The sequence below is a fragment of the Coloeus monedula genome (genome assembly GCF_965178545.1).
Source record: "Coloeus monedula genome assembly, chromosome: Z".
NCBI classification, from domain to species: domain Eukaryota; kingdom Metazoa; phylum Chordata; class Aves; order Passeriformes; family Corvidae; genus Coloeus; species Coloeus monedula.
This window is the reverse complement of record NC_138822.1, coordinates 1,594,547-1,619,869: the sequence shown is the minus strand read 5'-3', so window position 1 is coordinate 1,619,869 and position 25,323 is coordinate 1,594,547. Positions and strand designations below refer to the sequence as shown.

General features: G+C 40.6%; 1 protein-coding gene across 1 annotated transcript in view; it reads right to left on the bottom strand.

The window, feature by feature from the left end:
• The window catches only part of XRCC4 (X-ray repair cross complementing 4), a 142,012-nt gene that overhangs the window by 39,312 nt on the left and 77,377 nt on the right, over positions 1-25,323 (bottom strand). Inside the window, exon 7 of the mRNA XM_082301978.1 lies at positions 13,527-13,674. Within this exon, the coding sequence (XP_082158104.1) occupies positions 13,527-13,674 (148 nt within the window). The remainder of the gene's footprint in view (positions 1-13,526; positions 13,675-25,323) is intronic.

The following is a 25,323-nucleotide window of genomic DNA, read 5'->3' as shown; positions in this document are numbered from 1 at the left end:
ACCCCATCAAAAGAAAACAAAACAAAACCAAACCAAACAAAACCAAACAAAACCCAACAATCCACCTTCTCATCTAAGGCTTGCAAATCCTTCTCCATGAGCAGATCCACAATAACACAAATGAAGAACTGACATGTTAATAATGTCTGTAGGAACTCATTAAAGACTGAGGACCCTGATTATGTCCTGTCACTCTCCTGTCCTTAACTGAGTCTTAAGTATGAAGAGCACTAGGCTTTCAAGACTGTAGATCTTGTCTTGGCTTATAAATAATCTCCACTATTCATTTGGAATTTTGTACTTCAATGGTGTTTCGACACAACCAACATTGAAGCCAATAACCTGTAAATTATTGTATAAAATTACTGACATCTCCAGATGAGCTTGGTCTACCAGGAGCCCACTGAGGTGTGTTCTGCAGCATGCTGAGGTTGGCATCTCTGCCAGACAGGACCAGACCTAAACCTGGGCTGAGGGAATTACCTGAATTAGACACCACAAAAGGGGGACACTGGATTCCAGAAGCCATTCCAGGATGCCACTGCCTAGGTTATGAGCTGCCTCAAGGAAAAAAAAACCTACAGCTGTGGATCTTACGTTTCTGTTTCCATCAGCTAAATGTTTAGGTGAAATTGCTCTTAAAAACCATCTGATTTCTCCTTTCTTCCTCTTTTCTTCACCTGTATTAAGGCAGTCACGTTTTGCTCCAGGGGACAATGGAGACTGTGTTACATGAGACAACCTACTTTTGTGAGAACATACAATGGAAGAATAATATTTGGAGATGTCAGGTGGTAGCAGGTAAACCTCCACACAGGTGCACCTTCGTGCAGGCAGCACCAGGCTCTAGCTCAACTCATTTTCCAAATTCCACGTCAAATTAGCTAAGTCTGAACAACTGGAAAGTTTTCAAGATGAAAAGCACTTGTCAACATGACTCGGCCAAGAAATATATGTATAAGCAGAGAACTCAATTACATTTGGAATGTTGGTGCCCTGCTAAGGAACAGCAATTTCAGGTGTGACAGAAGTTTTAAGGTGAATGATTTGGAAGCCCTAACTGACACTCAGCTTTCTGATGCCAAGGTAATGCCCTTTATAAATACATAGCAAGTGAGTGCTTAAAAATAAACACTAAATATTACTGAAGACAGGAATGTCTGTTAAGGAAAAAAAAAAAAGTGAAGGTGTGAAATAAAAATATGAATAGCCAGCTTAGATTCAGGGTGATTCAAGAAATTTGAGAGGCTTGCATAGGACACACAAGCCCACCTGTCCAACAACATCCAAGCCTGTCTACTACCTGTAATCTCAGCAATTAACTTTACCAATACAAATCTCCCTCAAATTAGTTTTTTTCCTTTCACCTGCATATTTCCTCCTTTGAATAGAAATACGTGTTTTGGCTGATGCGTCATGAAACTCCAGTAGTGTCTGAAAATTACACGTGTCACCATATTCCAATGTGCTTTGCCCACATGTGGGCCGGTTTTGCAAAGGGACCTCAGCAACAGAGAGGTTAGATATAATGGAACTGTGGTGTATTTTTAGCTTGCCAGAATGGGAACATGTCAAGACACAGGAGTTGGTGCAGAGCTGGGAGTGGTGTGAACAAAACCATGAGAACAGGGAGTGTCTGGCTAACACCGCCTCGGGGTAACATGAAAAACTGGCCTTTTTTTTGTAAATCTAGCTCAAGGAAAGGTTATAACAGCATCAGGAATACCTCAGCCTTGCAAACCATCGCATGAGAGAAGCTGTGAACGGAGGATTGTGGTCTCTGGCAACATCCTGCACCCAGCCATGCTGAGCAAAGAGCCCAACGAGCGTTCCTCCTCCTGCCCCCAGATGTGATGGTTGATTTGGTGTCAGCTAGAGCAGAAAAGGTGTAGATGCATATCAGGCACACAGGAGCCCACCATTCTCTGCCTCTCAAGCGTGCTGGAGAGCAGAAAGTGGGAAGGCAAACAGGAGACTGAGAGGTGTCACACAGAAGAGTGGATGAAGACTCACTTGGGTAACACAACATCCCTCTAAAACCAAATTCAATGTCCCCACAAACCCTCCAGCCCCCACAATCCCAACCCTGCTTCTTTCAGTGCCTTGACATGATTTCCCCCAGTCTCCTGCTGCATTATTCCCTTTATTGACCCACATCAGCCACCACCTGCTCACAGACATAGCTCGTTGTCCCAAACGACCCCCGTTGTTCCCAGATTTGGGAAGGACAACTCATACCCCACAGGGAAGTTGCACAAACTTCATGTTTCTGTAGAAAGAATGCTTTGCTCTCTTCTCCTCCTGTCCTTCCCCTTGCTTCTCTCCCTCGCCACCATCACTGGCTGGGGGATACTTGTTTGGACATTTTGCTTATACATTTACCTCTGGCATGGCTCTCAGTAACCTTGATAAAAAATTGACATTTTTGCCTCTTTTTAAAACTCTGGAGCACACAAATTTTGCATCATTTAAAGAGTCAACAGGGAACTCATCACATCCTGACAACATTTTATTTTTATTTGGACATCTTCTCTTTGTGTCTTCAAATCTGTTTTTACAAACACTTGCTCAGGTTCTGAGCTTATTTGTCAACACAACTGGGTATAATCTTTTTTTTTTTCATTTAACAGTTTTAGTCAATGCTGTAGCTACACAAATATACAACTAGAGGGGAGTTTCAATACCAAGATACTCTTTTGTGGTGTTCCAGAACAGTTTGACACTGTCACAGCACTTGAACAGGAAAATAATTTTGTACTTGTGACAAACAGCAAATCCAGTAGGTTTACTCCTTGTACAAATGCTTTTCTAGGTGAGTTTTTGCTTCAAGGATTGGAAGTTTTCTTTACAAAGATATCAAACTTTTCGGGATGGTTTAATAGAAGTAGAATTCAGTTTAACAGCTACCCAAGGAGCAACTCCAGAGGGGCTAAAGCAGTAACTCTCTGGATGGTTCACATCCCCAGCAGAAACCAAATGATTTATCACCACTCTGCTCCAGTTTTACACTTGTGCAACTTCAAGGTTTAGCCAGTTGTGGCGGACACACTGAAGTGATGAATAATGAACCATTTTCCTCTCTGAACAAAAAATAACCCCTGTGAAAATATTTTATAGAGTTGCTCAGGAATCTGGGGAGTGGGGAAGATTACAATATGAACAAGGTGTTGATAAAAGTTTATTCCTGTGGCCAAATCATAGTCCAGAACCTGGTAATTTTAATTACTATGAGGAGAACTTCTCAATATGTAAAAAGAACCAAAACAAAAACCCCAGCTTTTTTCAAACTCATGCCAAATTCAGTAAACATTCTCTGTGTTCTGTGACATCTTAAGAAAAATCACATCTCTGTGAGCTTCCACAACATAAAACAAATTTCTTTCAACCTTTTTCTACAATTAGCATCTTTTTCAACAACCGTCTCATAAATTATTTTTTCAAGTTAAACACTTTCTTTATCTTTTATAGATAAACACAGGGCCAGAGGTACCATTTTTTAATTTAACAGACAGATCTCTTACTTTGATGTCAAATACTCCTTGGGGGATCCATATAAGTGGAATATAAAATATTTATTTCTACGCTCCTGAATAATTAACACCTTTTAAAGAAGTGCACAAGAAATCTCATCTCTTTCTGGCATAAGACCTAGAATGAAACTCACCCTCACCAAAGAGTGGAGTTTTCATGCCCATTTGTCCCATTTTCTTTGAATTTGGTAATTATTACTGTGTTCATTCTAAATGTACAGGATGAAATACCAATACACCACTGTCAGATTTTAATTCACCTCAGTACTTTGAATCATTAAAATAATTTTGAAAAGAGCCTTTCCTTTTATCCCTAAATAAAATCTGCTATTTAGGATTCATTATGACATTGACTCTGTTGCTGATCATTTTTGAATACTGACCATTTTCCTCCAGTTTTACACCCAGTCCACTTACAACAGCTGATATGCAGAAAACCATCTGAGGAAAATACAAGCATGCAATTAGCTTTCAAATTGCTGGTTGTATGTTCAAGCTTGAGTGATGCAACAGCTCCATGACAATTGTTATGAATGGTTTGACAGATGAATAAAGTAAGGAATTATTTTAAGTGTTATTAAGCACTCAAGGGAGTGTGTCAGCAACATTCTGTGTTAACAAGGCTCATATTGATCTAATTCTGCACCTCCTGCAGCTTCTAATGAGGATATTTTTATTTATGTTCGAGGAGACTGAAAGATCTTATTAGTTAAATAATTTTAAGAGAGACCTGATTTGTGCAACTCCTGTCTCTAATTCTCTAAGTTTTTGGACTGGTGCATGAGTATGTGCTATATGCCCTGCCACAGATGGCAGAACTCATCAAAAAGGGGTCCTGATTAATGCCACAGGAATTCTGTTGACAGAAACAGATGAGTCCCCTCATCCATGGAAGTGCATTTGCACAGCCCATATGTATTAGTCACAGTGCATAAATTCATTAATATTTATCCACTCTGACCAGATCTGGGGATGCTCTAAACATCATCAGAAATTCATTGTCATGGACATCCAGGGCATGATTTACTGCTCTTGGGGAGACATAGATACATGGTAAATAGGAAAATAAATGCACCACCAGTGCCTCTCACCACATTTCCCCCTCCTGTGTCTGCTCAGAGACGTGTCCAGAGTAACCTCTCACCCTTTTCTGTGCTCTAGACCTTTCCCTGCTCCTTCTCCAAGCCATTCCGAGGCAGGAACTGGATTAAAATAAATTCACTACAAGCCCTTTTCCCCTTTTTCCTCTGTTTTTGCACTAGAATTCAACCATTCTGGAACAGAAAATGTCCTAATACCTGTATCCTTTTCAGTTTCAAGAGCATCCTTAAGCATCACACACAAGAGGTCTGGAAGGACACCCAAATCTGATAAAATATTTCTCACTGGCTGGATGTAGGTCTTCACAATCAACAGTAACCACTGCAATTAAGCAGGTGAAGAAAAATAGACAATCTAGACACAGCCACCACTGCTTGAGGAGTAAAGTCACTACAGGAAAAATAAGTCCTATGCATTTAATTATGTGGATTTTAAGCAGAGGATTAAGCACTTATTTTAGCATAAAGAAATTGGAAAGTCTTGCTAAATCTAAATGGTAGCTCTTTAGCCCTACTTTGCTGAGGTGGGACATTTCTGGGAGGAAAAAAAAGGGTGAAAAGTTAAGTAAAGAAAAAGGGATGAATAGAAATAAAACCAGAAAGATTAACAGCTTCATGCAGTGAGTCTGAGTTCTGAAAAGCACACTGAACAGAGCAATCACCTGAGTAGAGCAAGCAGCACTTGCAAGAGTTTGTGGAATCATTTCCCAGATCATGAGTTTCAGTGCATTTCTGTGTACAGGCTTTTCTCCAGCCTGTTTCCTGGGGTCCATCATGATTTAAGGGATTCCTGGCCTTCACAGACAGTTGTGCCACACAGAATACTCCAATTCAATGCAGTAAAAAAAACTTACTTTGTGTTCAGTCCAAAGAACAACAGAAACAGATACTTCAGGCAGCTTTGTGTCATTACTACAGACAAGCTTTCCTCTTATTCTGGCCCATGCTATCTCTGACATCAGGGCTGAGGTGGCAAGCAGGCTGCTTGGGCTTTTCATCAGCCTAACCTCAATCTCCTGCCAACACGTCATCAAAATCTCAGGCACCTACATTACCTGCTCCTTCCTGTTACAAAAAATGTGAAAATAATTCTGCCTGAGAAGCTGCTTTGGGAAATTGAGGTTTAATGGCACCATCAAGAAGCGCTCACACAGAAAGTGCAGGTTTGCTCCCGTACCCTGATCACAGGGATGTACGTGGAATTTCAAATATTGCCTTCTTTGTTGTTTTTAATACCATCTCCTTTTCTCAGCTTCTCACCCTTTCCCCTCAAAGGCTGAAAATGTTGGAGCATGGTCTACTTCAAAAGCCAGCAACTGTTCCAGCACCGCTGGTTACCTCAACCACACGCAGTCTTCCCTCCTTCTTAGTGTAATTTACCTCTGAGGAGAAATTCTTTGGCCTCCCACATTACAACACCCCATCGAGGTTCTCAGGATTTAACAAAACTAATGCATAGTGTGATAAATTAAACCATTCCAACCCACAACCTACCTAAGAGGGGCTTAAAATAAAAAGCTCAGGCCAAACGCCACTCCATTTAAAACCTTTGTTGAAAAGGCAAAGGAAAAGCATCAAAAAGTTTACCACAAAGGTAATGGAGGAAGAAGGTATAATTTCCAATTTTTAAGCTCTTCTCTTGTAGTCTCACAGCCTGAAATATGAAATAAATTTTCTTGAACTGTTTCACTGAAATACATTATAGATGAATCATTGGAGACACATATCTCACCAGATTTGTCACAGCAATAAAACCCTGACCTAAGGAACATGCCCTGAGACAAGAGAGGGTAGAGTCCTGTCAGTCTGACTGACTAATAACTCCTTCATCAGCACTCAATTATTGGGCTATTACCAGTGACAAAAACCAGTGAGATGTGCTACAAACTGGAGAGCTGGCAGACTTTCCCCAGGAGAGATGGCAACCTCTGAGGTCAGCAGACAATGCTCATTCTTCTCCTGCCCTGGGCCTTTCCCACCTTTCCCAGGGGAGCTGAGAGAAATGGTGATCATGGATCCCAATTCCTTCCACTTCCCATGGAAATAAATCACCCCTTCCCACGGGGATGGTGGAAGCCTAATTATCTGCTGCTCAGTTAAAAAAAGACACTGCACAGGTACCACCAAGAGGAAAACAGCTGCACTTTGTTGCATTTACTTCTGCCTCGTTCCTTTGAGCTGAATGAAGCATTGCTCTACATATTCTGCAACCACTTTTTTCCCACAACGATTCATGCCTTGTAGAGTTTTTGCAGTATTGTCACCAAAGGTTTTATCTTTTTTTTTTTTTTCTTGGCTCTGACAGCCCCCCATTGTTGCCCAGGTCACACCACACAGCTCTCCTTCCCACCCCAGCCTGGAACAGTCACAGGTGAGTGTTCAGAGGATGAGGGTCAATTATCAAAGCTCCCCTCAGGCCACAGAAAGGTTCTGTAATATTGTCAGTGTTTGCTCAGGTGGGGCAGAACTGTCTGGTGTGACTGATGTCACACTGCTGCTGCCAGTGTCACAGCAAAGGAGGGGAGAAAGGAGCAAAAATAGATGGAAAAGGAGGGATGGGAGAGAGGGAGAGAGGGAGAGAGGGAGAGAGGGAGAGAGGGAGAGAGGGAGAGAGGGAGAGAGGGAGAGAGGGAAAGAAAGAAAGAAAGAAAGAAAGAAAGAAAGAAAGAAAGAAAGAAAGAAAGAAAGAAAGAAAGAAAGAAAGAAAGAAAGAAAGAAAGAAAGAAAGAAAGAAAGAAAGAAAGAAAGAAAGAAAGAAAGAAAGAAAGAAAGAAAGAAAGAAAGAAAGAAAGAAAGAAAGAAAGAAAGAAAGAAAGAAAGAAAGAAAGAAAGAAAGAAAGAAAGAAAGAAAGAAAGAAAGAAAGAAAGAAAGAAAGAAAGAAAGAAAGAAAGAAAGAAAGAAAGAAAGAAAGAAAGAAAGAAAGAAAGAAAGAAAGAAAGAGAAAGAAAGAAAGAAAGAGAAAGAAAGAAAGAAAGAAAGAAAGAAAGAAAAAAAGAAAGAAAGAGAAAGAAAGAAAGAAAGAAAGAAAGAAAGAAAGAAAGAAAGAAAGAAAGAAAAAGAAAGAAAGAAAGAGAAAGAAAGAAAGAAAGAAAGAAAGAAAGAAAGAAAGAAAGAAAGAAAAGAAAGAAAGAGAAAGAAAGAAAGAAAGAAAAGAAAGAAAGAGAAAGAAAGAAAGAAAGAAAGAAAGAAAGAAAGAAAGAGAAAGAAAGAAAGAAAGAAAGAAAGAAAGAGAAAGAAAGAAAGAAAGAAAGAAAGAGAAAGAAAGAAAGAAAGAAAGAAAGAAAGAAAGAAAGAAAGAAAGAAAGAAAGAAAGAAAGAGAAAGAAAGAAAGAAAGAAAGAAAGAAAGAAAGAAAGAAAGAAAGAAAGAAAGAAAGAAAGAAAGAAAGAAAGAAAGAAAGAAACCACTGAAAAGCTCAAGAGAATGCTGAGCATGCATGAATCACAAAGATGCCTTAATTCACTATTTAAATTTTTTTTGGTTTAATACTCACATTAGAGGCTCATACAACCCAATCACCCACTTCTAAGAGATTTCTTGTTTACATTTCAGCCTGAATGAGTGATCATCCAAAACTTTCTAAACATTGCATTCCATAAATTTATGATGGCAGGAATGAGCTTCTCACTGCTGTACACATTCACTGCACTGCCTGACTGAAAGATCACAGTGATCGCAGTGTTTGCCACACCAGCAAAGTCCTCTCCTATCGTGTTAATCCTATCGTGTTAAATAAATGCAGTTAAAAGAACACAAAAGTGGCATGTCATCATGAGCTCTTAAGTACATCTTGCCCTAAAAGGGGCTATCTGTGGTGTAGACTTCACAACCCCTCTGGGGCATGGAAGGTCATGATGTCATTTTCAGCAGAACCCAATTTTTGCTTGGTTGAGCTTTCATGAGGAGAATCAGTTGTTGTGTGAGACAGAAAACCCGAAGTCCGTGTGTCACCCTCTGGGAATGCCAGATTCCAGTGCAGATCCGTGGTTTCTCCTACCTGAGTCACTGGTGGTGGCAGACCACACTCTAAATAAACCTTGCATTAGAACTTCAGAAATGTGAACCGCAAGCCATGAATTAAACAAATGCAGAGAGAGGATCCCCAGGGAGCCCCGGAGCTCACAGGCTCCGAGTGCTTTTGAGGGGATGGAAGTTTATCAAAAGAAAGGCAAGTCCAGCTTATTACAGTATTGGGATACAATGCTAAAGGATTTCTTTCCAAATAAATTACATATATCTGTGAAGACTCAAAAAAAAAAAAAACCTTTTGAAGGTACAGAAAGGGAGGAGAGCATGAACAGTGGGAAAAAAAATCCACATTTATCATTTAGAAGCAAAAACTATGCAGCAGCTCACTGTACCCACAATTACACACACGACTAAGCTTAATTAGGCCCTGAAGTGAAGAACAAACAGCGAGTGTGTGCGCCGTAACAATCGTGTTTAAAGTAAAAATCACATTCCCAGTTTGGCCTCTGATGGAGCAAGGGATGGCGATGCAGGCGGCACAAACCTCCCCCAGCAGCTCCTGGGACCTTCAAACACACACTCACAAACCTGATTACGTTTCTCTGATTTGCTTGGCCATTTCTTAGAGTTCCTAAAGATGTGTTGAACCCTTTTTGAGCTCTCTGAAAAAGCAGGGTTTATGTGGAAAAAAAGAAATCATTTAATTACCGGTGGCAAAGGTGCCATCAAACTGACCTCGAAATTTCAGCAAAGCCAAACACAGTGAAGTAAGGGAGAGTGTCTCTTTCCTTCAGTTTAAATGCAGGCCTGATTCTGGTAGTCACTCCATTTTTTCACTCAAGCAAGAGGTATCAAGCCAGCAAAAGTCAGTTTTCAATTAAAAAGAAAAATTATAATAAGGCAGTGACAGAGACATGAAATGTACTAAAATAGACTTAAAAAACTGGAATTTTTGGCATGTAAAACAACTAATAAGTCAGAGTCACAGTATTTGGGGCAAACAGGCAATACTTACCAAAAAATAAGATAAGGAAATAATACCTGTTCCTTCTCAGTCAGCTGGATTAAGAGTATCTCGTAACACTTGCTTCTCAGGATTACAGAGCACTTCCTCTGTAAGGACTTTTCTTTTTTAATTTTTCTAGTCTTATTCTCAGGAGAATCCAGTGTATTTGCATCCATAATAATGTTTTTCCTGTATTTAAGATGCCTTCCCCCAAACCACTTCTGTAATTGCACATCCACTCAACAGTAGGCATGCATTAAATAGCAAAGAAATTATGAATATCCTGGCACAGCAGGAATGGATTATACTTGGAAATATACAGAATAACTTGTAGAAGTTTCAAGTCTTATCCAGCAAAGCCTTTCTCCCAGGAAACACGTGTGTATGAGGACCACAGAAGGCCCTTTATTAGCAAAAAATGGAAGACAGAAATGAAAAGGTTTTTCCTTAACTCATTAAGAAAACACCAATTTTGATAAATCAAAGCAGAAAGATGCAATTTGTACTAGAAATGGAAGCTTCTCCCGGATTTATTTTTATTTTAGTTATAGAGACTCCATCTCTGTTCCACTGTAGTCGGTGACTGCAGGTTTCGTTCAAGGACTACGCTTAATTTCTAAAATTAAATAAAAAATTTTCCCATCTTGGGTGGGTACTATCTGCTCTCAAGTAGGTTCCAACACTTTTGAAGTGAAAACATTACAGAAACATCCAATTATTTACAGGATTCAGGCTGACAGGCCATACAGCTAAGCCTCTATACGGAATGCATATTCCACACAGCTAACAGTGCCATTCGTATGCAGCCCCCGAAGAGATTTGGGTAATGCCTCAACAAGCATAACTTCTAACTGTGGATTGGGAATGCTCTTAATAATTTTTTTCCCCTCCAATTATGAAATGCAAATTGTGAAAAGCAGAATTTGCATCTTAACTTGACTTACATATTATCTCTGCCTTGCACCTTAGGAAATTGCCAGATATTAAGTCACAGAGATGCACCAAGACCATCACAGTTTACTGGAATCAGAATAATTTTACTTCCTGGCTCAATTGTGTTTTGAACAGTAAGATCTACTTTTTGTCCTGACACATTTTTTAAATGTGTAAATTAAGAGTCATAGGTCAGGTATTACTCACTAAAAGTAACATCTGTCTGCCTAAAGAAGCATTTTCCTTCACTGGATATCTCAGATTTAAGAACAACCTGCTAGAGAGCTGGATAAACCTCATTCTTGGCAGCTGGCTGACCCACTAATTATTCTAAATTTCCACTTTATCCCAAAGTACATCTTTTTTTTTCAGCAAATAATTAAACAGCTCATTTGGCAACCTTGTTCCACCAATCCTGGTTCAGTTCTTTGCTGCTCTCATGGCTACTTTCACTAAGCTTAATATTATCTGAAGCACATTGCCAAGTTTCATTAAAAATGTTGATTTAGCCCTTGAATAAATTGCCACAGTAATACTAGATGTCTATATGGATAAATACAATTCAACTCCTTTTCTTGCCACTGCACCCACACACAAAGCATGAGAAAGGCAGCACTCCTTTTGCTCTAATTTCTCTGTCAAACATATTTTTATTTGCATTCTTCTGAGTATTTTTGGTCATATCCAAGAGCATATTTTCATTCCAAGGAGCAGAGAATTGCTGCACAACTAGCCTCAACATCCATAAATCTAAAATATTTGCAGAAAATAGAATCCTTTAGTTTTTGATGACTTAGTATTTACTTTAGATGCCCTTGAGTTTAAGACAAATGCTACTTTCTTAGCATACTGTAAAGTCTTACAGGAAGTATATAAAATTTAAGACACAACTTTTCTTATGTGATAACACTGACTGCGTTGAGAAACACTGTGTTTTCAAAAAACAACCTGAAAGCCAAAGGGAAAATAAAAACTTGGATGCTTTCTTTTGCTAAAGAGGTATTTTTAACTCTTTTTTTTTTTAGGATCTTGTACCAACCAACGCACGATGCAACAGCTCTAGGGCAGCATCAGGTGCTTGGTGCTGGGTTTGTGGCAGCCTTTTCCTCACCTGGAGAGCGTGAAACGAGCGCTGCTGATGCCACCAGAAATTCCACGCGGGGAAACAACTCTAAATAAGCTCTATTTGCTAAAGCAAGAACCGTGGGAGAGGATTTTGTGTGACTTGGCCTTGGAGCATTTACATTTGTATTTACATTAAGGAGCCAGCCCTTGCTGCAGGTCTGAGCAGGAGAGCCCAGGAACGAGGGAGGACTCGCTGGTGCATTTGCAGACGTGATCACAATCTGTCACTTGACCCCACAACACCACCACACGCTCTCAGGGGCTGCACATCTCCCTGTTTTGTGATGGAGCACTTCCAGAGGCAAAGGAATTTCAAGGTTAACTTTTCCCCCCTGCCACCCCAGTAGGCCAGGGTGGTTTGCTTGGATTAAACAATTGATAATTTTTTTTTTTTTTCCTTTTTTGCTCAGTGACACAACACTGGAAAACATTTTGGGCAGGACCCCGACATGCTGTCAGCTTAAGATAAAGCCCTTTGCACCACGTTCCATCAGTACAAATTACCTGAGAAGCTCCATAAAGAGAACACCTGTATTTGTGAACTGGATCATGGTGCTAATTCTGCATCTCCCCACTTCTGACAGGCTGAAGGGAACTGAAAATTATTAGCCAAGCAAATTGACTGAAAACTTGATTAGCAGGTGGCAAAAGATTTCAGATGAAGCTCAGAAACCTCAGTGACGTTGAGAAAAATAATAGGTAAAGTGGAAATTATTTCAGTTCAGTTTCTGTAATGTTTCAGGTAAATGGAGAGATTTCCTATCTTCTTATCTAACCCAAGAACTGCTACTGCCACATAAAGTGCAAAACAGAAAAATGGAGACAGAGGCTGATAGAATGGATGTTCCCTACGGCAAGTGTTACAATATAACTGTTTCTACTAAAATTTAGAAGAATTTAAACAAAAATGTCAGTATCATCTTGGCTGTCCACCCCCCCACAGCACTCAGATACTTATAAACAGACAATTACTCAGTCCAAGGCCTCTGTATATTCCTTTGCAATAGTTTGCCTCCATAGGTTTTCCTTCAACAATCAATACTAAATAAAATGAACCTGAATTTCAGGCAAAAGCAGGCAGAGTTTCAAAATCAAACTGACCAAATACAGTGAGGAAAGTGCATTTCTCATTGCAATGGACTGGGATGTAGAAGAACAAAAAAGCAGGATGGGACACATTTCTACGCCATCCTAAAAAAATGCAATTTTTTAACTAATAAAACAGGATTGTAAATTCAAACATTCCTAGCTGGCATCAAACCACAACCTTCTACGTCAAAATGAGATAATTCTCCTGCTGATTTAAACAGAAAACTTTCCTAATCATGGGAAATGCCTTTGTAATCTACTTGTGTCCACGGCAGTTTAAAGAGTTCATAGTCCATGGAATATCACAGATAGAAATGGAAAATAGGTATTTTCAAATGTAATTTGCCATATATTTAGGAAAAATAATAGGTTTTTGAAGGAAATACTACCAATCCCATTGCATCTCTGAGGCAACTCTATGCAGACCTGTAAGCACCCCCCAGAACATGTGGAAATATTTCCAGAAGTTGAAATGGATATAAGAAGAGAAACACTTTTAAGTGTTACAAATCCTTTGTGTTTAAGAGTGAACAAATTTTTTCTGCCCGAAGATTTCATTTTCAGAAAAATCTATTAAAGATGGAATCAAGAGGTAATCTCTTTCCACTGAAATCCCAAAGGCAGAATCCCAGGCTGGTGAGGTTGGAAGGGGGGCCCAAGCCCAACCTCCCTCCTCAACCAGAGGCTGTCCATGCCCAGCTGGGTTTGGAATCCCATGAACCCAATGATGCCTGTGAATGGAAAAACATTTCAGTACATTTAAAACCTGCTTACTTCTCCTGGGCTGGCTGCTCTGCCTCGTAAGCAGCCACCTTAGCTCCTGTCCCTGCTGGTTTTGCTGTTCTTTGCCTTCTTTTTCTCCTCGGAGCTGGGTCCATGACGTCTGGGCTACCCAGGAGCGAGGAATCCCTTCGTTCTGGAGCTGCCAAGAGGAAAACCACCCAAGGTCAAAAGAAATCCACCATGAAGTGTTTCAAGACAACCCCTAAAATATTCCCTTTTTTGTTTCATTCTTATGAAAATCTCTGCACTGCCAAGATGGCCTCAGAACTGGGAGAAGTTTGTGACATAAAGGCAAGTTCAAAATTCAAACCAGAAAGATAATCTTGCCTTGATGCATCTTTGTAGCCAGTGGAGAAAAAGACCAGCAACCCCAAACTGGACAATCTGTCTGGATTTTCACTGCCTCCTTTGCTGAAGCTGAGTGAAGCAGGCTCTGTCCAGGTTCACCTACCTATTTAAATTACCATGTGAATTCATACAATATGCTTTATGTACACTTAAGCAACAAACCCCTCTCTGCTTTGACAATCACCTACTCAAAACTCAAATGTCAGGACAAACAGATCCTTCCTTAAGCTAAAACCCTCCATAAAAAAAACCCTATAAATGCATTCAGAAGGTATGCAGACATTTTTATTCCAGCTATCAACATCCTGCAGCATATTTTCATTTGGTATTCCTGCTTTCAAAATGAAATCTTTAATTACCTATAATTTTCAAGACAACGATATCCAGAACAGCACAAACTTCAGCTGAAATATATTAAATAATAATGTGGTGACTGAAGCTGATGCTATTAGGGTAACTTCCTTGTTTATTACGTTTCTGTGCATTTTAGGGAGGTTTAATCCTCATGTGGATGACAGACGCCATAATTAGAGATTCAATACAAAAGGTTTTCACGAGTCCTGTTTCTCCATTCCTTTCACACTGGTTATCCACGTGTGCTGAAAATGAAGCAGGGAGGTAACACACAGCCCACAAGTGGCATTTTCACTGTTTCTCAAAGAAACGTGTCTCTGGCCAAGAACACCGATAAATTAATCAGAAGCTCTCTGGAGCCAGTGCACCACAGTGAAGCACATGCTTAACATTCAATAATATTAAATATTCACCAGCACGCACTACACTGCATCACAGACTTGCAGAAATTTGCAGGGTGACAACAGGTATTAGCTGACGTATTTCCAAGGCACGAGCTAATTAACAAGTTCCAAAGTCCAACACAGACAAGATACATTCCTACAGTAAATGCTGAGAAGGTTTAAACGACAGCCGAAGTCTCCGTACTAAACTTTAACTACATATGCGTACTTTTCCAGTGTTCAGTGCTGAATATATGTTCATGATAGTTACTCTTTACCTGTCTGGGGCAGTGTGTCCAACACTTGCACAAACACTGTTTTATATATCTCAACATCACTGTCCAAAGTTGGCCTCTTCATAATGAATACACACAGAACAGTTTACTGTCAAGAACCCAACAGATCTGAACAATTTTGCTGTCGTAACTCCTGTCCTTCCTTCTTGCTGTTCTCCTACCACACCCTCTTCTTTGGCCAAAAAGTAGATCCAGAAGTGAATCTCATACACAAAAACCTACTTTTTCCTAACCTAGTAAAAAAATGTCCCTGTGTTTTCACCTGTGCAATTTGGTGATCACGGCCCTCATGCTCAGCATTTTTTTTGCTGTTTAGACACAGAACTCTTCCGTGTCTAAAAATAATTTTTAAAAGATTTTTCCCTTCTTTAGTTTCAAAAAAAAAAAAAAAAAAAAAAAAATTTCTTTTAATAATACCAAAGGAAATGCTTCTTCTCATTTGGGTGGCCCAGAATTCATTCTCACAAATAGCAGCAAAGTGGCTCATGGGTGAGGGTTGATCACCACAAGCTTGGGGCTTTCTGTTGTGTTTGCTTCTTTCTTTCAAGCCAAAACTCTCAGAACTGCTGAAGAAAAGATGGAATACACTTGATTCTCACAGCACCGTGCATCACCACTGGACTTTAAACACACACACACTACTGCTGCCCAAAATAACTCCCATTACTGAATTCATTTATAGCACTTGACTAAAAGCCAAAGAAAGCTTCAGCAAAATATTATCCATTGCTCAACGTAGAAACCTTTTGGAAAAATGAGAGACAGTCTTAGGCACAAGCCTAGCTTTGCATTCTGGAAATATTTTCTGTCTAAATTTAAGCAACGTTTTAAGGAAGCAAAGTTTCTTGAGTCCTTGTGAAATTAAATTTCTTACTTCTATATTACGTAATTCAGTATGAATGATTGTTGTACCTTTGAGAGGAATATTGCAATTTAAACATAGACAGGACTAGTGCTGGATGAAAAACAGTAATTAAACCTCCTACACCAAACATTGATTTAGAAAAGAAAACATTCCCAACAGATAACACACTTCCTGCAGGTGAGTAACTGCAAGAAATAAGATTGATACGACAGCAAGAAGGGGATCATAGTTCAAATACTAAAAGAATATTTGTGGCAAGAAGATTAAAGACTTTAAATAAAAACTGCTGCTTGTTGGAGGGTTTCTTGTTGTTTTGGGGGTTCTTTTTTGTAATTTTGAGAAGTGGTATTATTTGGTGGGTCGAGGGAGTTTCTCAATAGGATATTCTAGAAAATAACTGAAAACTAAAAATAGCTGTGGTTGGTTTGGAAGAGCCAGGATGAAATTAAGTCAATGCAGCCCCACAATGTTGGGGACCTGGAAATAGAAGATGCCTTCAATACAGAAAAATGCCAGGACTCATCCTCAAGACATTTGGAAATAAACTATCGGGATCTCTGAAACGACAGAAATTAATTTCTGTAGTCTAGTTATAGACAGGCAGTCCAGATAGATTCTACAACACACTTCTGCATTACTTTATTTTGATATACGGAAGTCAATGGTTTAAAAAGAAATACCATCCAACCTGTCACATCCACTTTCAGCTTGAAAAAAACCCAACTCTGTGCGCCTTCAGTCTCTGTATCATCACCTCTAAGGAACATTCTACAGCTGTGGCTTGTCTAATTATTCATGGCAGTGTCAATGAGAAAACAGGATCCAGATCCTCTCAGTACAGCAATAAAGGGCTAAAATCAGCACCAAAAGCTTAGTTTTGCCATAAAAAAATATAAACAGGAACAAAGGCAAGCAAAAAATGAGCAGAAGTTTTCCAAATTTGAGGAATTTGTTTGCCTGCAATGACCTAACTTCACACTGACAGAATACACAGCCTTGATGTCCAAATTATGAATGGTGGACCAGAGGCAGGGAAAAAAGCTGCAATTAATGAGGTTTTGCCTATAGGAAACACAGTCACAGACACCACTTCTCTTCACCTTGCTGTTACATATTTAAGATATAACAAATGAACAAATGGATTCAAGGAACATTCACATTTTCAGCCTGTACCACTAAATGCAATGTATTTCGTTTCATCACAGTAAAGAACTTGCACTGATTAAGAAAAAAAAAAAGCTTTTCCAGACTGGTATAGAAGAGGAAATATTTTTAAAGGACATAGGCATTTATCCTGAAGAAAGGCCTTTATTTAAAATTATCTCCTATCCTGGAGATTTCATCAACAGCACCACAGAATTCTGACAATTTCAATTTCTCTTCTGAATGAAAAGTTCTCTTTTTCATCCAAGTAGGAAAGACTTAGGAAAATCTGTTCAGATTTTCAGATACTAACACTATTGCAGCTCCCCTAAATTCCTCCCAGAGCCCTCCTGTCAGCAGAGCAGAACTCCCTGGTTGAATTCTGCCTTAACTCCATGCTGCTCCATGGAATTACTCAACTGAACTTGGATGATGACTTAACTTAAAATCAGCACCAATATTACACAAAACATGGACTGAGAGGGGACCAAGTGGTCACCAAACTATCACCTGAAGAGCACCAGGACTGCCTGTGAGAGCTGTCCCCCAAGCTGCCAGAGGAAGGACAGAACAGAGAGGGAGCAGAACGCATCACTTTAATCCCTGCCTGTAGTGTAACTCCAGCAATTTCATGGTTTCTCAATCCCAGCAAAATTCCCCAGGGATCACCACGGCTGATAATAATTAGCATCTCTTTGACAGCCTCGGCAGAGCCTTCTAAATGAATGGGTATGGAAATTAACACATCCCGAGGATGCAGGCAGTATCCCCAAAGCAGAATTAAGTCATTCCTGACAGGCAACTGAGGAAACACCATTCCTACCTACGCTGAGGTTACCCTGTGTACAGAGCCTGGCATTTTTCATGAGAAATAGATCTCTTTAGATCACTCAGAGATCCAAAATTAAACACTGGTATTTACGGTCCGTGCATCTGCTTGGCTGAAAGCAATAGGAATATGTCACTATATTAATTTTCGGAAAACAACGAGAGCCATTCCCCATTCCCTTTGTTCTGCCCTACTGTATATTTCATTCTTTGTATAAATTTGGGTTTACTGTACCATAATCCCCTGGGGCCGAGAGGCAGTTGAGACCGAGGTTCTATAAATTCTCTGTCAGCTGGTTATTAACATTTATTTTTACAAAGAATATCTCCATGGGAAGTGTTTATGAAGACACAATTTAAAACAACTCCAGCAAAAAGCTGAGATCCAGCTACACAAAATTTATAAATTGTATTCAGCTCAGTAAGGAAGTTTACATTTCACCCTTCTAGGCTGTATTACCACTGAGTTTTCTATTTGCAAAGTATTCTTTTCTTGACATCACCCTTTTCTAAAAGTTTTTTAAATACAATACATTAATTTAAAAAAAAATAAAAAACCCAACCAAACCAAACCAAGAACACCCCACAAAACAACAAAAAAAAACCAAACAAAAGCCCCCCCCAAAAAAGCCAAAAAACACAAAGAACCCTAAAAAAAACAAAACCAAAACACCCAACCAAACAAGAAAAACAAACAAACAAAAAAAACCCAAAACAAAAAAGAAAAAAGCCCACCCTAAACATCAAACAACAAAAAAAACCAACCAAACAAAAACAAACAAACCAAAAAAAAACCCCCAAAACTACCCCACAAAACACCCTTATTTCAAACCTGCAGGGAAATGAATCAAGTTATGGCAAAATCTGTTTGCCATAAGGTCTCATTCTCAACACTTATTTGTTGGAGATAACTCAGGTGCTCATCTGTTGCCATCTCACATTGTCTTGAAAACACATGGCAAAAAAAAGTACGGTAAATTTGACACACAAATAATAAGTTTGGTCAGGAAGCATGAAAAAGTCTCTTTTCATCTATCAAAATACAAGAGGGTAAAAAAGGAACACATTTTACACATATCCAAGGGTCTCTGGGGGAGCTCATTAATTTCAGTCATCAAAACCATGATCTGTAATAGAAATCTTCCTTTTAAAAAATACCTTGAGAAGGGAAATTTCAATGAACCACATAATCAGATGAGAGATACTAAGTTTCAATAACCCACATTAATGTGCTTTGCTGAAAATACTTCAGTGGTATTATAATTCTTAAAAAGTCCCTGTTTACGAGCATTGCTAAAGGTTATGATTTCGCTTGAAAATACTACAAATTTATAGTGTCCCTAGCCCCTAGAAGTTAGTACCTCTGTCACAGCACAAAGAGAAAGCTTTGGGATGTGCTCAGATCCTTCCTGATGTGAGTCAGGCAGGTGCTCTGTTGAGGCAACATTTTGCAGTTTCTATCTGGACATCTAAAAACCTCCTAACAACTGAAGCCGTTTTTCCTGCTTTATTTTCCGTGGGTGCTTGTCAGGAGCAGCACCAAGGCTGGTGACTCGGATGCTGTGGTGGTTTTAGGCTGCTCAGCAACAGCTTTTCAACAACCCACTGCAATTCCTGATTTACTGTGAGAATCTCTTCTCCCTCTCTGGCCCTCACATCTTTTCAGAGCTCTGTATGAAGGCTAATTTTCTGTGCACCATGGCTGGATGCGCCTTCATCCAGCACACAAGCACGTCCAAATTCAGGCATCAGCACTAAAAAGGTCGTGGTCTGAAGAGGTTTGGATGAGCTCAGTGTCCCGGGTGTGACTGTTTGCTGGAGTCATCCTCTGGGCTCCCGGGATGTCCCGTTTGGATCATCTGTACCACCCAGGGTGGAGGTAGGAGGCTTCTGGACACATCTCCCAGGAGACATGAAGCACCATGCAGGTCGAGCAAACACAACAACAAAGCAGACAGACAGAAGAGCTGAAATCATGGGGCTACAGAAAGCTTTGGAAAGGATTTCTGGGCTGCAATGTCCCAATTCAATGTGAGGTAGTGGAGCCCAGAGTAATTCCTCACCAGGCTCGTAAAGCATAAACCTCATGCCTGCAACTCCATCACTGTTGCTCGACTTGGATTTTCTGGTGTCTGAGCTGATGTGGCTCAGGCCCTGGCACCAGCAGTGGTGGGGCTTCCAAGGATCACCTCTAAGGTTACCCCATGTCAGAAATTTTTATTATCCCTAACCCCTGGCTGTGCAGATGTGGAGCCTGAGGTCAGAAAGTCAGTCCTAAAGAAGAATGTGAATAATCAACATTATTCACTGATTCCAAACCAGTAAGTGATTATTTTGTTAACCTTTATGTAGTCATAAAACCACAGAACCACAGGCTGGTTTGGGTGGGAGGGGATCTTCCAGCTCATCCAGTGCCACCCCTGCCATGGGCAGGGACACCTCCCACTGTCCCAGGAGGCTCCAAACCCCATCCAGCCTGGCCTTGGGCACTTCCAGGGATGATGGGGACTCCACAACCTCTGCGGGTAAGAGTCACCTGTGCTGCTACTTGGAATGGGAAGGTAAGTAACAGATCTGCTCACGAGCACTTTGCAACTGGGCCTCTGAATGAATACCAACAGCGAGTCTCAAACCCTCACAGTGAGAGCTGCTGCTACTCCTGTGATAGATTCTTCACTCATTATCTCTTGGATGGAGAAATACACAACAGTGACTGAAAGATCTGCGGACAATAAAGCCTTTTGACTTTATCTGGCTGTATTTTGACTTTCTCAGCCAGCAGTGTGCCCAGAAGGCCAGTGGCACCTGACCTGTATCAGGAATAGTGTGGCAGCAGGACCAGGCAGTGACCATCCCTGTGCTGGGCACTGCTCAGGCCCCACCTGAAATCCTGGGGTCAGTTCTGGGCCGCTCACAACAAGAAGGACATTGAGGGGCTGGAGCATGTCCAGGGAAGGGAATGGAGCTGGGAAGGGGCTGGAGCCCCAGGAGCGGCTGAGGGAGCTGGAAAGGGGCTCAGCCTGGAGCAAAGGAGGCTCAGGGGGGACCTTGTGGCTCTGCACAAGTCCCTGACAGGAGGGGGCAGCCGGGGGGGTCGGGCTCTGCTCCCAGGGAACAGGGACAGGAGGAGAGGGAACGGCCTCAGGCTGGGCCAGGGCAGGCTCAGGGTGGACAGCAGCAGGAATTTCCCCATGGAAAGGGAGCTCAGGCCTTGGCAGGGGCTGCCCAGGGAGGTTTGGAGTGCCCATTCCTGGAGGTGTCCAAGGAAGGGCTGGAGGTGGCACTCAGTGCTCTGGGCTGGGGACAAGGTGGGCATCAGGCACAGCTGGGACTGGATGGCCTTGGGGGTCTTTTCCAACAAAGACAAATGATTCTGTGATTCCATCACTTGTTAAATTTATTTTCTTATTTCTTTGTATAAAGCACGGGGTTGCCCTGGTGCTTGAACAGCCCTTGCACTGCCTGGTCTGTCCTGGACAGGCACATGAAAGCTGGTTTAGAGGATCACCATCCTGACACACAGTTCATTCCCAAAGAACCCCACGGGAGTCATGAGGCCAGAGGGAATTGTGTACTGAAGACAGCCTTAAATTTCAGGTGTGAGCTGCACTCGGGACACCCCTCCCCCCAGCGCCCTGGAGCTCAGACTCCTCTGCCACAAGAATGATTTCTTTCCCCATTAAACAACCTTTGAGAAAATCAATACAACTCAAGGGAGGCCATAACTCTGGAAAATGTATGTTTTCATAATTATGGTATTTTATGGTGGATAAATCAGTAACCTCTACTGATAACTTCATCATGTTGTACTTATAAGCCTAAGATTTTTTTCAATTGTATTGCACATTCCACTTCTTTGTATTAGATATTTCTACTTTAGCCTGAGAAGACATTCCAGGTGGAAAAATCCAAGATAAAAAGCTATTTAAACAGGAACTTTGCTTGTCTGTATTTCACTATATATTTGTAAGGAAGCACAAAAACATTTAAACAAATACTACACTCAGAAGGTAATTTGCTACTTATTTATACAGCACCATAAATACATGATGCTATTTCAGAGATAAAATAGGAACATAAACATGTGGCACAGTGTCTTTTCGAGAAAAAGACAGATTTAAAGCTTTAAAATAACCCACTCTAAAATTAGTCAGTGACACAGGACCTATACCCCTTCAAAATGACACACAGCTTTAACGCTGGAACTCAAACCAGCCACTTTAAAACTGTCCTTACACGTGAACACACAGAACTGACGATGGCACGGAGCCTAATCACTCAAAATTTCATCATCAAAGGACAAAAGTCGAGATGAGTAAAAGGGAAGTGGTGATTCCTGGGGTGGGCAGGCACGAGAAGAGGGCTGGTGGTGTTGAGCAAGGCTCAGCCACAAGAAAGGCTGGGATCTACTGGCCCACGAGCCACTCAGATGGCCAGTATGATTCTTCAGCTTGTGAAAGATTGTAACATGTGTCCATAATCCTTCACTCAATGCTGATGGAGAACAGCTGAGAGTGAAAAGCTTAATTAATGCCCCAAACACTGCTACTGACAGGACCAAAGGCGAGGTTATGAATTAATTAAGGAAACAAATCTAGACATTAAATGTGTTTTGGCCTTTTTGAAATGTTTATTTGAAGTATTTTAAAGATTAAACCACTGCCCAAAGTATTCAATGTCTTGAAAAATGAAGTGGAAAAATGGGAAGTTAGACATGACAACGTCAGGAAAGCCGAGCTTTGCTCCAGCATCCTCCAAGCTTCAGTTGGTGATCATCAAAACTTTGGGGTGAAGCATGTGAGATTTTGTACTGCCTTCTTTTATATCCATTCTCTTTTCCTCTCCCTGCCTTAAGCAAACTTTGAGACAAACTGAGGAGACTGTGGTGACTGGTAAAAGCAGATCTTTGCCGAGAAAGTGACCACGCAAGGTCCTTGACAGAATTACTTCAAACCCCTTCCTTCTCAAAGAGTTTTCCATGAGAAGCTCGTGCCCTTTCAAATGACCTTTCCTGCAGAAGGGATTGTTGGAATATTTATATTGTGCTTTTTGCATGTATAGACCTTGTTTTTTCCCCTAATTTAACAAGCTTTAGATCTTTTATTTTTACTGTATATTTTTTAATTTTGTATAACCAGCTGATACAGTTCCAAATGCTGTCATGCATTTTCCTGTATTTGCTGTGAAATGAACAAGCTGAACTGAAGTCTCACGTGTCATACACTAGGAACAAAGTTCTATTCACACTATTAGCTTTCTGGAGCCATTTACTTCTCCTGAAATCAATAAAAAACCTCCACTAAATAAAAGACATACCATGAGTATTATCTACAAATTGCTGTCAGCTATCTGCTTTTTTTTTTTTTTCTTTTTCACCTAAATACAGTATTCCTAAAAGGCTTTTCATGCTGTGAATTTAAAGACAGCATTTAAGATGTCATTATGGCATGTCTTTATATACAGCTGCCATTAAGGTCTCTGTAATGGATTCAGAAATGATGAACATGGAAGGTGCCTCAGTCAGACATGACATTAATGTTTTTATGGCAGATGCACTGGCACAATCTCAATCAACATCACGGGATAATTCTGCTCTGGAAAATGCTACAGGTAATTCTGGTTGCCCTAAGAGGCTCTGAGGGTGTATTTAAAGAATTTTAAAGATCTCAGTAAGTACTCTGAGAGCAGCAACACATTAATATTTATTACAACACTTACTGAACAATGAACGTGAAACCTGGTCATGTGCAAGACGTTGATATACGATGAACAAAAAATTATCAATCAGCAGGTCTCAATCAGAATCAAGAAGTTGGTTTAATCTGTAACAACTTCTACTTGGATGTTCCTAAACACTCACAGGGACACATACACAGCACGATTTTTAGTCACCATTTATTATTCATTGTGAATGGATTGTAAAAATTGTGGCAGGACCCCAGACCTGTGTTTACACTCTCACATGGGCTGTTTTTCTTCTCCAGGTCCTTGGGCATCTGAAGGGCTCTCCAGGTGTGGCTGGGCTGTGAACATGAGCCAAGTCCAGCACTGACAGGGCACAGTCAGCAAGGAGCTCAGCTTCAGGAGATGTAACCCACACCACGAAAACACCCCTGGTGCACACGGATACGGACAAGCTGGGACTCACTCAGGGATTGTTTTAGAGGGCAGTGGTGGGGAAGAATGGCAGGAGCCCACGGCAAACAGCCAGGCCCCGAGTCGATCAGACAGCAGGGATGCAGAGCCAGGAGGCTGGGTGAGGCAACTGCGTGGTGTGACACCGAGAGCCACAGCCAGACTCCTTACACAGGACTGGCCCTGCTCCCCTGGGATCCACTAACTCTGGGATAGTCTTTCCATATGGCAAAGCTGCAGCCCTCAGTGAGAAAAAACAGGATCCCGCCCTGAGCTGTGCTCATGTTCCACGGATCCTCCCCCAAGCCAACGTCCCTGTGAGCCACCAGGGCCAGGAGGCACCGGGAAAAATCTTCATTAAAATGGCAGTGATGGGGGTTTGATCATTCAAACCCCTAAAGCCACTTGGAAACACAAACCCCAAATATCCAAGCCTGGAAAACATGGTATTTTCTTCTGGTAAAGAGTCTGACAACTGAGTTTTGCTGATATTCAGAGTATCAGCTGCCTGAGGAATTACTGAAGGGTGAAACACAGCCTGGGACTGGCAAAGCTTGATGCAATTCCTCTACCCCTCCATCAGTGTGCAGCGATTCTAAAAATAAAAAAGGATATCTATATATAGGGATAATTTATGGTTGCTTAATATTTCGTGCAAGCTCAAAATATCTATATGCAAGAAGAAAATGCTTTTCTATATTTAATGTATTTTTGTAATTTCATTACACTGGGCAATTCTCATGCCACTTTACCATTAAAAATTCATTTAAATTATTAAGGCCCTGTGGAAATTTTAAACACTTCCTGACATTTCTCCAAAACAACAGTCACTGTAATGGTAAGGTTTGATTACAAAAAGTAATACAGTCTCCCTCTAACTAAATAAAGCTTAGAGAAAATGGGATTTAAATATAAAGGGTGTGTAAACACACACTCCTTTTCCCACCACAACACAACTGACTGGTTTAGACTGAAAGGACTTTTTCCCCTAGCACCTTGCTTCAGGAAAAATACCAAGGGATGATCACTGTGATGTAAACCACAGACTAAGCTCCAGTGATGAAATACTATAAAAGCATGATGTCGTCAAAGAAAGAATGTCAGTGGGTTATTTCCAGAGAAATTTGGTAAAGATGTTGGAAAGTATAAATGATTTTATGACTTTTTCTAGAGAACCAAGAGAAAAAAAGGTGTTTCAGGCTACAAAGACTTGAAGAACTAAGCTCACTCACTGTAAAAGCAGAATAAAGTCACTAGGTTAAGCAGGTGATATGTGGGATGACAGAAAGCCATAACAAGGTTCTATAAGCAGAAAATATTGTATCATATGGGGTTTTTTAACTCTTTCCAGGAAAAAAAAAAGAAATGTAAACCAGAGAATCTTGGTATGACATTTTCTCAAATTAAAGGTTCCATCTTAGAAGTACTCCAGCTAC